The following is a 12942-nucleotide window of genomic DNA, read 5'->3' on the forward strand; positions in this document are numbered from 1 at the left end:
AGGACAAGGGTCTGCATCTCTGGATGATAGCAAGGGTCAGAAGTGGTGGCAGCAGGGAGGCATGGCAGTAAGGGTGCTATGGGTGTCAAAATGCCTTTCTGTAGTTCTGGTAGAACAATAGTTCCTCAGAAATAGCACTGTCTGAAACAGGACACTAGGCTGAGTTAAGGAGATAATTGTGGCACTTTATTCCATGTTTGTTTGTTTTAGAAGAGTGAGTGTCCACACTTGGGGCTGCACAGGAGAGTGACATAACATGGGCCTTGCATACCGATGCCTGATGTCCCTGCAATTCTGAAACACAGGGCTTTGCAGCATTTCAGCTAATGGGTTTTCTTGAAAAGTACAAAACCACTTGAAATGTGTATGCAACTTTTGTGGCTAGGTCCTCAGAGACTGAAATGCCAGAGGCTGCTCTGAATTCAGTGTCATCACTGTTATCTGTTCTTGGGTTTTTCATCCTTTTCATATCCATTAAACAACTTAAATTAAAAGAAATCCATTTGCTGGTCCCATTATGCTTGACCTACATCAGAGTCCTTGGATATGTTTATAGAATGGAAGGACATTTTCATTCCTTTTTAGTGTCTCTTAAGTGTGTTTGCCTCAGTTTTTTGGAATGTATTTACTTACATGTATCACAAAGAAATTTCCTCTCAGTTAACTGCTCTGGGCCCTCATGACAAAAAACAATAATCTGGAAAAGTGGGAAAATGTTTTCTCAAAATAGTTGGGTTTAACACTTTTGTTTGCTGGTTTGCTGTTAAAAAGAATGCACACACAGAGCTGTATGGCTTCATAGCAGCTGTATGAGGATATTTCCAGTGTTTGACCAGCTGAGATTGAAATCCCATAGAATCCCATTAACTTCTGTTATGTGTCACTTTGGACCAGACTGTTTTGTCATATAGTTTTGGCATTAGAAATTATGAATCTCTGGGTCATGAAGCACTGCTGCCTGTTTTATAGGGCTGGAAATGAACATATGGCTTGGGTATTTACAGTATCCATGTATTTTCAAAATTCTTTCCATTAGGAATTCTCAAATATAATTAGATGAAATTCTTTACTATTTATAATCCTAGTTACTACTTTCATGACAATGGGTACCTTTCCAATACATTGTTCTGTTTAGTACAATTGGTTTCAGGGGTCTAGAGGACAATGTGAAATACAAAACCCAATGTAATTGTAATTGTATTGCAGCAATTGGGAAGAATCCAGAATTATTCTTTCAGTACTTTTTTGGTTAACCCCTTCTTTAGTAATTATTGAACTGGTTGATTTATCGATTGAAATGGATTATTTTCCCTCAGTATTAGTGCAACTTAAGAATTAGAGAAAGTCAGATTTCATATTCAGAAGTTCAATCACTGGATTCCTTTGCAAACAAAAGACGGGGTTATAATACTTTTCTTGGCTAAGTCTAAAGGTCAAAATTAGCAAGTTTTAAAGAAGAACTGCAGAGGCATACAGCAGAGCCTTTGTAGTAATCACAAATGAAAGACAGTGGTGAATTAGTGGATATCATAGAGAATCTACTTTATAGTTATAACTTGGTATCTGTGACGGCAGCAGTCAGTTTGCACGAGATTGAAATTGGGGCAAGAATGCAAAGAGCCAGCAGGTCAGTAAGGAAATAAAGAATTGTGGCTAGGGGCCAGCAGCCAAATCCTATTGTAAAGGCGGCCCTTAACCACATTTTCACTATTATGACAACTGTGAAACTCAAGTTAGTTTTGTTATTGTTGATATCTTGGCTTTGCTTTGCAACCGTGTGGGTTCAACCAAATAATAATTTTCAATTCCTCCTTTGGGTTGGTTTTTTTTTTTTGTGTGTGTGTGTTTAGCTGGAGGCCTCAGGATATTAACTTATTTTTAACTGCCAGATCTCTGATGGGCAGTGACGTTGTCTCTTATTTTCCATAGAAACTGGCTGCAGGCCTTTGAGGCACAGACTACTGGTGTAAGGGAAGGCGTCTGCTACAGTGTATAGGACCTTGCCATGACTGCACTTCAAACTCTGAGCTAAGCTCCCTGCATTTCACACCCTGATGTTCTTTTTCTCTCTCTGTTTCAGGGTCTTTATGTCTTTGTGGTATATTTTATCCTACACAACGAACTTTGCTGTCCTGTGAAAGCAAGTTACACTGTAGATATGAATGGGCATACAACTCCAGGATCGGCTTTTTTCACACATGGCAGTGGTCTGCCGGCTGCAGGTGGAGAGATCAGCAAGTCCACTCAGAACCTCATCAGTGCTATGGAAGAGGTAATACTGCTCTATAGTCATTACCTTGTGTATTGAAAATGTACCTGGAGATTTAAGTGGCAGTACTGAAATGTAATACACAGGAATGAGATGCTAATTACTATTGGTTGGCTTTGGGGAGAGGGGGATTATTTTTTTTTAACCATAAAAATTGTTATCTTTAGCCATGGTGATATTCTTGGAATTTACAATTCCCTGGTAACATCCCATCTAGAGAATTTCCCCTTTTCTACTTGAGTCTTCAGTTTGTTATAGAGGCTGGTTAAAATGTTGTCAAAAGTAGGTCATGAGAAATCAAAATATCAAGTTAAATCTTTCAGTTTACTATAGGTCTTAGACGAGTTTTAAGTCTTTAATTTTCCAAACTCATGCTGTGCAAAATTTCTGGAAATTTTAATAGAATAGAATAAAATTAGAATAAAATTGGAGTTGAAAGGAATGGAAAAGGAATGGGAAGGGGAAGGGGAAGGGGAAGGGGAAGGGGAAAGGGAAGGGGAAGGGGAAGGGGAAGGGGAAGGGGAATGGGAAGGGGGAGGGGGAAGGGGAGGAGAGGAGAGGAGAGGAGAGGAGAGGAGAGGAGAGGAGAGGAGAGGAGAGGAGAGGAGAGGAGAGGAGAGGAGAGGAGAGGAGAGGAGAGGAGAGGAGAGGAGAGGAGAGGAGAGGAGAGGAGAGGAAAATAAAAGAAAAAAGAAAAGAAAAGAAAAAAGAAGAAAAGAAAAAAGAAAAAAGATAAAAGAAAAGAAAAGAAAAGAGAAAAGGAAAAGAGAAAAGAAAAGAAAAGAAAAGAAAAGAAAAGAAAAGAAAAGAAAAGAAAAGAAAAGAAAAGAAAAGAAAAGAAAAGAAAAGAAAAGAAAAGAAAAGAAAAGAAAAGAAAAGAAAAGAAAAGAAAAGAAAAGAAAAGAAAAGAAAATTGAGGGAGATGATTTTCAATCTCTTTGTTGTTGGAACTGGAGTGCTGCTACTATACCTTTTTACTACCTGTAGTAAACCGAGGTGATTTTTGCAGCTATGTACATGTGCATGTTGATAGAGCTAGTTGAAAATTTTCCAGCTAAGCAGTTTTTCCAGGAAAAACACTTATTTAATGGAATTGAAATATTTCAAGGGAACATGTCAGTTCTAGTAATAATTTTTGTGGAAACCGAGCTGCTCACCTGGCAGCTGTTTTGCCCATTTTTATACCTGCTTGATTGTAGGTTTGTCTGGATTTTAAAGCTCCTCAGCTGCCTCCTGGCAGACCACTCAGTTTATTCAACTTCTTAGCTTCTCACTTAAGGTGGTGCCTGACTCCCCAGTTTAGCGGACAGCATAGGTTCTCAGCATTACATGGCAAGCTTTTATGTTCCTGAGCTCCTAAACAGTGGGTGAGCAATAAACCAAGAAAATATATTTTGATTGTCCTAAAATATATTTTTTTAGAGTTTGGTATTTTGGCCTTTCATCACATTTAAGGAGGAGATAGATTTTAAAAACCACCACTTTTCTCATGAACTGAAATTCTGATTTTTTTTGTGCAGCTCCACCTTAAACTGAAGTGGCAGATGAACTGCAGCAAAATTGATATTGAAATTGTAGGCCTGTATAGGACCACCACCACAACCTTCAAGGACTGGCAAATTACTTTAAAATGTCGTATTGGTAAATATGAAAAGCAGTGGGTTGCCAACTGTAGAACATTTAATAGAAAGTAATGATGGTTAGTGGCTATAAAAGGGAGAAGCAGGGTCCAGCAGAGGAAGAGGCAGTGGTTAGAGATGACTGAGGTGGAACCTTTCAGTGCTTTAAATTAAAAGTTCTCCATACCAGGGGCCAATGTTCAGAAATAGCAGTATTTTTTCAACTTTTTGAGATAGCTAGGACAGGCATAATAAATGCAAGGTTAAATGACTTATAATTGAGTTACATATATATATAAAAAATTTAAAAAAAAAAAAAAAGCTACCTGGTTCACTATGGAAATGACAAAATAGCTGGTTCCAAAATCTCTTGGTCTTGAGTTCAGCTCTGGTCATAGTTTCCATTTTTTGTACTATAGTTTTGATGATTACTGCATTTCATAGAATCACAGAATCATAGAATATTTCTAGGGATGCGGCCTCCACTACTTCTCCACTACCTCCTTCTGTGTCTTTTTAAACTTCACAGGTGCCTGCAGACTGGGAGAGGGCATCCTTGCAGCCTGCTAGTCAAGCTAGTGCTGCCTTTAAGCAGAGTCCACAAAATGGCAATGTTTTCCACCCTTCTGGAGGATTTAGTACCAGCTCATTGGTTGCTGATGAGGAATCACAGGAGTTTGATGACCTAATATTTGCTTTAAAGACTGGTGAGTGACTCTTCTCCTTGTTCGTCAAAGGTTGTTATGTTGTTCTTCACCCTAATGGTATCACCATTCCATGAGATCCAGTTAACAAGATCTGTTAATATAATCTGATGGCCAGTGAAAATCTGAAGTAAAATTGTTCTGCCTTGGACTGCTATTCCATGAAAAATGTGGTGCAGGATATCTAAAATAATGAGAAGGAATCTGCAAAAACATGTTTTGTGTCATGATGATAAGCAGACCTACAGAAAGTAGTAGCAGATTGGAGGCTTTGATACTTTTTCATGAGTGCTTAGATGGCTAACTTGCTGCCTCTAGACATGGGCTGTCTTGAGTTCTTTTCCTTTCTTTTTCAAATATATAGAGTATATACAATTGCCTATATTTGTTTTTTATAGATCTGTATCTGTGAGAAACAGCATACCTTCATAAATATTGATTCTCCCAATAAGTCTTAAGACAAAATATTTATATAAAATACATTTGGACCTGGAAAACAGCATACACTGGAGAGATAAACTAGAGAGACTTTAGTATTTAATGATTTTTTAATAAATCCTCAAGCTCCATCCTTAGTTAATTTGTTTTCAGTCCTTCTAAAGGAAGTAGGTCTAGAACCAGCTTTTGATTATTTTGCCTAAATTCTATTATTGGTTTCTTTATTAATATTTTATTATCATTTGTTCTTATGAGCCTTTTGTATTAATGTGATTTGAAGCAGAGACCTCAAGCCACAGTTGGAGAAAAATATTTTTGCTTGCATTACCAATTCAAGTAGTACCTGACAATTTTATTCCAGTGCTTATTCGTGTGCTCAAACTGTGTCCTCAGCAACATTACAGGGGCAAAAAAAGATGATTTCTAAGCTGAACCAGTTGTCCTATCTGGTTCCAGCCCCACACACATTTGAACAAGCCAAACTGAAGAGGTGGTGTTGAGGTTAGAGTAGCTTTAATCACCAAAGTAAATATTTATCAGCTATTGCCCCAGATACAAGCTGTAGCTCAACACATACTTTAAACCAAAAAACCTGAGCTTTTCTGTTACTAAAAATCATATCCCTTTTATTATTTTTGTCCAGACCTGCTCTCCAGTCCAGTTCAGTGCATGGCCAAGGAGTCAAGGTGCTCCCAATGGCATGAGGGAGGGCACCCCATGGAAGCAATAAAAAGGGAGATGAGGTGGTGGAAAGTGGGGTTTCTTCTCTGTTTGGCAGTACAGGTTTATGCTGCTAAAGTGCTCACTGAGCTGTGGTCTGATGGGAATTTTATGATGCAGTTTAGCTAGCAGGCACTGAAAGGAGCCTCTCTCATGGTCCCTCCTGGCAGCATATTTCTTCTTCCTCTCTTGGATCATTGCTCCTACTCACATGAAACCGCAACAACTCTTTATAGACTTCTCTCCATCTTCCTCTTCCTCTCTCCCTCTCTATCTCTCTACCCTTGCCACTCCACATCAGTCTGATGCCCTTTGAGCACCAGTCCCAGCTCCAAGGAAGCAAGCAGTGGACATCAGCAACTGGAAAACCAGCATGTCTTCTCTAAATAGGCTAAAATGTATGGGCAGCTGAGATGCCTCTTGCTGCCTTGCTCTTCCCTGTCATTTGCTCTAAGTAGTGCTTCTCAAACCATTTTAGACCAGACTTTATTTCAGTAGGCTGAGAATTCCTCATCTCAAGCAGACAAGCCCCTGGGAGAGCAGGGAAAAGGTGCTTTGCACCACATTAGCTGGTTTTGTCACTCCTAAACTGGGAGGTGTGGCTTTTGGGTATAGAGGAAGAATACAAATGCTTGCTCTGCTATTGCATGAGCTTTACCTCTGATAAGCAGAAACAGAAACCTCCATTATCTGTCGTTCTCTAAAACTGTCAATCTATAACCAAACTCAGCCTTAGCCCTGCTAAAATATTAGCTGCCCCTCTGAAGGCTGGCTGAGGATCACCACTGATTAGCAGAGGCATATGCAAAAATGTCTTTATGCCTCTTTGCAATTCATCTGTCCTTTCTGCTTTTGTAGTTTGGAGCTGTCTGTAGGTTACTTTAATTTATGCTCACTGTCTGTAGACACAAGGTTTAATCTGGCCAGGATCAGTGAGAATGAGGGTATAATCACAGCAAAACTAAAATCTCATTCCTGTCCTCCTGCCCCACCCTTGCACTGCAGCTGGCCACTCTCAACAGCAGAAATGAAGGATGACTGATGCAGGTTAAAAAAATCAAAGAAACCCCCACAGCACAACTTTATTCTGTAACTTGCAATGGTTTAGCAATTTGCAGTGCAGCTCCACAAATAGATGCATTGGCACACTTGGACTTATTGCTAAAGAAATGTGTAGTAGAACTATGCACTTAGCCCTTGGTCCCATAATCATTAATGCTGGGCCTAATTACAGATTAACCTGAAATACAGACTGGATCAGATGAAGGCATACAACTGCATTTCTAGCAAATTAGGTGGACAACAGCGTACTGTTTCTTAGCCAGCTTTTATGCTAACTTTATGCAATCTTTGCATCACATGGGCATAGAGTTTTTTGTTTGGTGCAAGAAATCCAAAAGCTGGACTTATTATATCATAAAGCCATGGCCTCCGAATGCCTTATCAATTAATTCCTCCTTTCTATCAAATGTGTTCATGTCCATACAGAAATACATAGTTAGGACTCACTATGCTCACTAAATCACCTCATCTCTTATACTGTGGGAATCTTTTGGAAGGCCAGCGAGCTCCAAGGCAGTTTATGTGAAGGAAATTATAGAACAACTATGGTAGGAAAAAATAATTTAGGGACATGTCCTGCCTATTGATATGTGCTAAAACCTTTTTTTTTTTCCCTTAATGTTTATGAATTTGGTTTAAATTATTTATTTTATTATATTTCATTTACGGCTTTTATATGAAAGGTTTAGCTTCTACTGAGAAGGACAATTATTTACTGATTAGTTTTTGTTAATTGCACTAATTAACTTTTAAAGTGCTGCCATTTTGGACCAGATCTTATTTTTCCTCTGATTTCTTGTGGAAGGTTTATATTGGTAGAAAATTTAATAAGACCATTGCCTTCCAGATTGTCACAAAGTCATATGTTACTGTCATTGAGGCTAAAGCCCAATATAGCAGAATTCCCTAAGGACTTCTGCTCTGGTTAGGGCTGGGGAGTTAAAAAAGGAGCCAACAGAATAAAAGTAGATGGAATCTGTCCCAATGCTGTCCATCAGCTTTGCTCTAAAGCATAAATACTATAAATGTGTGATAGCTTTACTGGTCTCTGAGCTTCCATCCATATTCCCATCTCCTACAAATGCTTTTGTCCTCCCCCTTCTGTGATGCACAAAACTGAACCAAGTAATTCTTTTGGGTGTGATGTGAATACAAAACACAGCAAAGTCTTTTGAGAGAGGCCCAAAACACCTCCAGTGCTGACCAGTGACCCACGCCTGTAGGAAGTTGTTTGCAATGGCATTTATAGGTTAGAGCGGAGAATACTAGCCTAGCACATGGTACTTTCCAAATATTTTCCTCACTATGAGGGTGGTGAGGCACTGGAACAGGTTGCCCCAAGAAGCTGCGTATCCCTGGAAGCATTCAAGGCCAGGTTGGATGGGGCTTTGAGCAACCTGGTCTAGTGCAAGATGTCCCTGCCCATGGCAAAGGTGTTGGAACTAGATGATCTTTAAGGTCCCTTCCAACCCAAACCATTCTATGATTCTGTGATGTGATTCTATGAAATATATATATCAGACAGTGTCAGTGGAAGATATTGCTACATCCACATCTTAGTGTATTTTTGCTCTTAATAGAAGCATATGTGATAAATCCTAAATAAATATTCTACATGGAGTATACCTGGAAAAATCTACTGTAAGTAGTTAAAAGTAAGTTAAAAACCCCACACAAACGTAGTTGTTACAATAACAATGCTATATAAACCAACTTAAAATTTTCAATCTAATAAGCTAGGGTTCCAAAGTCAGCATTTTTTAAACCTTGGTGTTATCACTCTAGCTGCCTGGTTTAAGAATTAAGCATCTCACATTGAGCATCCTGAACTAGAGAAAACATTTGAAACCTCAAATTCTGAAAGGTGTGCAGTGCAACATCCTGGAGACTGTCTGTCACAGGGCAGGTAAGTTGTAGACAGTGGCAAAGTGCCAGGTTCATGCCCTGCCTTATCAACCTACGTCATTTCTGTTTTGAAGGGCTCACTTCACAGAAAAAAAGGAAGGGTAGCCAGTTTGCATATTCATTCAACTTCTCATTTGTGATTGCTCACAAATATGCTACCTTTTGGCTATTGAACATGACTGCATAATTTCCAGGAAGCATTTTTAGTCCGATCTGAACTTTATTTGTAGAAGTCTGGATGTCTGTTGGTGTGATTTCTGTAAAGTCAAACCCTGAAAGAAGAATTAAAGTCAGTTTCTGTAGCTTCTTAGTTTCTATCTAATGCCTCTTACACATACAATAGAAATCATGATTGATTCAGAAGGCAAGATGGAAGTGCTTATGAGATAAAAAGTCTCCCCAGAGATATGAGTACAGTAATTACAAAACAAACTCCGCCTCCTTTAAAATGTTTTAGTGAAAGTTTGAGATGTATCTGAGCAAGCAGATGATGAGAGCTGATGTTCAAGGGCACATAGGAATGCACTGAGGAAATCCTTCAACCAGTAGATGTCACTGGAGGGATCTCGCTGGGTTTGCAAAGCAGGCTGTGACTTTTCAGTTTCTAGCTAGTCCTGATACAAAAAGAAAGGAAGAAAGGCCTCAGTTTCCTGTGTCTTTTTCTTAAAAGAGCTTCTTCACAAATTGGGGAAAAGTAATACTCCCTGATATATACCTACCATCCAACTCTAGCATCTCTAGGGGAGTACATGCTTTTGGGGATCTGATCGAGTTTAAATTCTGCTCTAATCTGAGAACAAGCAGGACCTATGAACTCTGTGAAACTCCATCATGTAAACAGTCGTACCCTTCCCAGTCTGACGGCTGTTTGGTAAGCTGGTATCCTGGTTACATTTCAGCTCTCATTCCTAAAAAGGATCAGCTCTTACATAGTTTGTGTTTGCATCAGCAGCAGAACAAGGCCCTTGTAAACCCAAAGTAGCCTACTTCAGTCTCTGCTTTATGAAGTTCCTGATTCTCCTCTTACTTTGCACAAAGCATGCACAAAGTGTTCACATATATGACATTTAAGAATATACATAGTGTAATACCATATTAGACCAGTATCCAATCTTTCTATAGTGACCAGCATGAGATTCTTTAGGAAACTGCATACTGAGTAATTGCAGTATAGCCACCAATAAGACAAATATCTTTCTAAACCCAACAGTCAGTTTGCACCTTAAAGTCTGAACCCAGGATGATCATATTTATATAATATGATTTTAAACATTTTCAATAATGTATTTTTTCCCTTTTTGAAATTTGTACCCTCTTCAGCCTAAATAAATGTTTTGAGTGGATTCCAATGTTAAAAATGCTGTGTAAGAAGTATTGCTTTGTTTCTCCAGTCAAAGTATTTTATTTACTTCAAGGCTATTACCATGTTCTTCTGTCCCCAAATGGTAAATACAGCAGTCTGATTTATCTTCTCTATTACACTCATGTTTCCTTTCTAAAACAAACAGCTTTAGAGAAGATAAGAAAAAAAACCAAATAACTTGCTTACGCAATTGCTGTTTTTCCCAGGACTTTCAAGCAGCTTTTAGCTGTTTAGGACCATGATTCAATGAAAAGGTTAAATATGCATATAAATTTAAATCAGTAAATATGGCTTAATCATCTTCAGTACACTTATAAACAAGTATTTTAATGATTCAGAGTCTAATCATCTTGTCTTTGTTATTGTATCTCTCTACATTGATGGATTTCTACTCTTGTCATACTCTGACAGTAATTGCTGGTCTTTCAAGAGCTTGGGTCTACAAACCCAAGAGCAAGACTTGTCTAGTAGATGTCAATGAATGCATGTTCACCCTGTGACCCAAACACCAAAACCAGGTGTAAGAAGGATCACAGCGCAGAAATACCGACTTTTCACCTGCATACAGTAGGGCTGGGTTCACACAGCGCTGCACCTGACTTTGGCCCCTACCAGGACTTCTTCCAGACCTCTGCAGGAAAGCCTGCGCAGTCCTGCAGGTTCGTCTGCTCAGGTTCTCTGAACCAAGCACCATATTCAAGATTGAAGCCTGACTTCCCACAGCAAAGGAGCATCCTACCACTGCCCCCTTTTCTGTACTTCTACTTGGGGGTTGGTGGACAGAAGGGTACTATGGAAAAACTTCGTAAAAGTGGAACAATAGGGGGCATAGAAAATGATGAGGTAACTCTAGAAAAGTAAATGATCCTTGTCTTTGGCCAAACAAGCCAAAGCCTGGAGTGTCAGTTGAGGCAGACATGAGATGCACTGTACAACTGATAGAAACTCCTGAAAATATTTTTTTAGTATGAAAATGCAAATCACTGTCTCTCCCAGCATACCCTGTTCAGGGCTTTTTGAGCCAAATGTCATTCCTTTGCAACTCCCTTGAATGGCGTGTAGTTACAGATCTACTTCTGCCCAAAATGAATAGCTTCCCTAGTTATTTGTAAATGACATCACTGTAGGACCATGCCTGAAATGAGTCTGTCTTGAAACAACCATGCCTAATAACACTGACGTGCAGTTCTCAAAACATTTAAAGCCTAAGCCCCAACAAGACCCAAGCGTTTTTTAGGATTTGCTCTACATCTCAAAGAGAGGAGCTGAAAATGCACTGAAGTTTATAGATACAACTGATATTGTGTGAAGAAGTGGTCTGAAAAAATACACATTTCATAAAAACTACTGCAGGATTATGTATGTGTCTTCACACTAATAAACTCAAAGCTTCCCCCCAGAAAAACTCCAAACCCCCCAAAAGACAAGGAAGCAACAAGCTAGCAGAACTCCTGTGACAAAAGGATGGAGAAGGTGGCCTTCTGAGGTCTCTTTCAGACATGTTTTGGAAGTTTTCATGGGCCAAAATCTAGTATTCTCTCACAGTAGAAGAAAAACACATCAGCTTGTGCCAAATGTGGGTTTAAAGATTATTTAGTCAGCGTCTTTTCTCACGTTGAAATTACAATCCTATTAAACCAGCTGGAATTATAGTTTAACAGGGAAATTGTATCATTAAAAATCAACTCTTCATGAAGTAGTCCTTGGAAATACCAGACTGTAACAGCCAGACCATAAACCGAGCCTAAGCCAGGCCTTGATTTATGCTCTTGTGATTTCAAGGCAGCCTCTGAATAGCTATTGTGCCATTTACTGGGGCAAATAAAGTGACTAACAGTGGATTATGAAAAAGTGTATCTGGATAGTACAAAACTACATCAGATAATGTTATAATCTGTGGATTCAGAATTGTACACTAGTAATAGGAAACTTGCCACATCGTTGTGGGATAGGGAAGCATTTCAATAATCAGAATAAAGCAGAGCAGGACACAATATCACCATTTCTGTGTCAGGATTTTGTTCTCACCGATTCTTTTTTTGTTTGTTTGTTTCGCTGTTTCAGGTGCAGGTCTCAGCGTCAGTGATAATGAATCTTATCATGGCAGCCAGGATGGTGGCAGCATGGCTAACTCCCAGATCGTAGAGCTTAGAAGAATACCCATAGCAGACACTCACCTCTAACTCCACAACTTGCTTGGTTTTTGGGTTTTTTGTTTGTTTTTTTTTTTTTTAAATTCAAGCCTCAGTATTTTTATATTTGTACTTCCTTTTGCACTAAAACACTGAAACTGTGTAGTAGAACGCTGTGAGCTTTACTGAATGCTTAACAAGTAATGTTTGCTTGAGGTTTTGTATATCAGAAAATAAACTGTAATTTTTTTACAGTGGCTGAGCATCAATAGATACCATGGCAATCATCCTAGATTTGTATCTTGTGGCTAGATGACATATTTAACAAACTATAGCTTTTTTAATTAACCTGTATGTGTAACACTGATTAATAAAAACAATTGCGTTTGTTTGATACAAATAAGTCTGTTATTTCTGCTCACTGCTTATAGAGCTGGAAGACGATGCAGACACCCTGTTGGACAGGTAAGCTTTTTAGTTGCACAGTTTTTCTGTTTCCTGAGCTGTACTCTTCTCACTGTTCTTTGAGTACCCAAGTCTGTGAATTCTACAAATTCAAATAAAGACACAGTCTTGAGCCAGAAAGCCTGAAATTTAAATTGTGACATGATAAAATATGCAATGATCTGAAACAAACAGAGGGAAGGGGAGGTGAAGGACAAGAGTGAAACCACTGGCAGCTGCATGCTGTCAACTGCATTACCTTGCCAGTTTCATAATATTAAACTAC

General features: G+C 38.9%; 1 protein-coding gene across 1 annotated transcript in view; it reads left to right on the plus strand.

Moving 5' to 3' along the window:
• ADGRV1 (adhesion G protein-coupled receptor V1) overlaps nucleotides 1–12263 on the plus strand; it is a 321657-nt gene extending 309394 nt beyond the window's left edge. The window contains exons 90-92 of the mRNA XM_075727117.1: nucleotides 2081–2272; nucleotides 4418–4595; nucleotides 12145–12263. Coding sequence (XP_075583232.1) covers nucleotides 2081–2272; nucleotides 4418–4595; nucleotides 12145–12263 — 489 coding nt within the window. The remainder of the gene's footprint in view (nucleotides 1–2080; nucleotides 2273–4417; nucleotides 4596–12144) is intronic.
• The last annotated feature ends 679 nt before the right edge of the window (nucleotides 12264–12942 follow it).

This window comes from Pelecanus crispus, chromosome Z, assembly GCF_030463565.1.
Source record: "Pelecanus crispus isolate bPelCri1 chromosome Z, bPelCri1.pri, whole genome shotgun sequence".
NCBI lineage: Eukaryota > Metazoa > Chordata > Aves > Pelecaniformes > Pelecanidae > Pelecanus > Pelecanus crispus.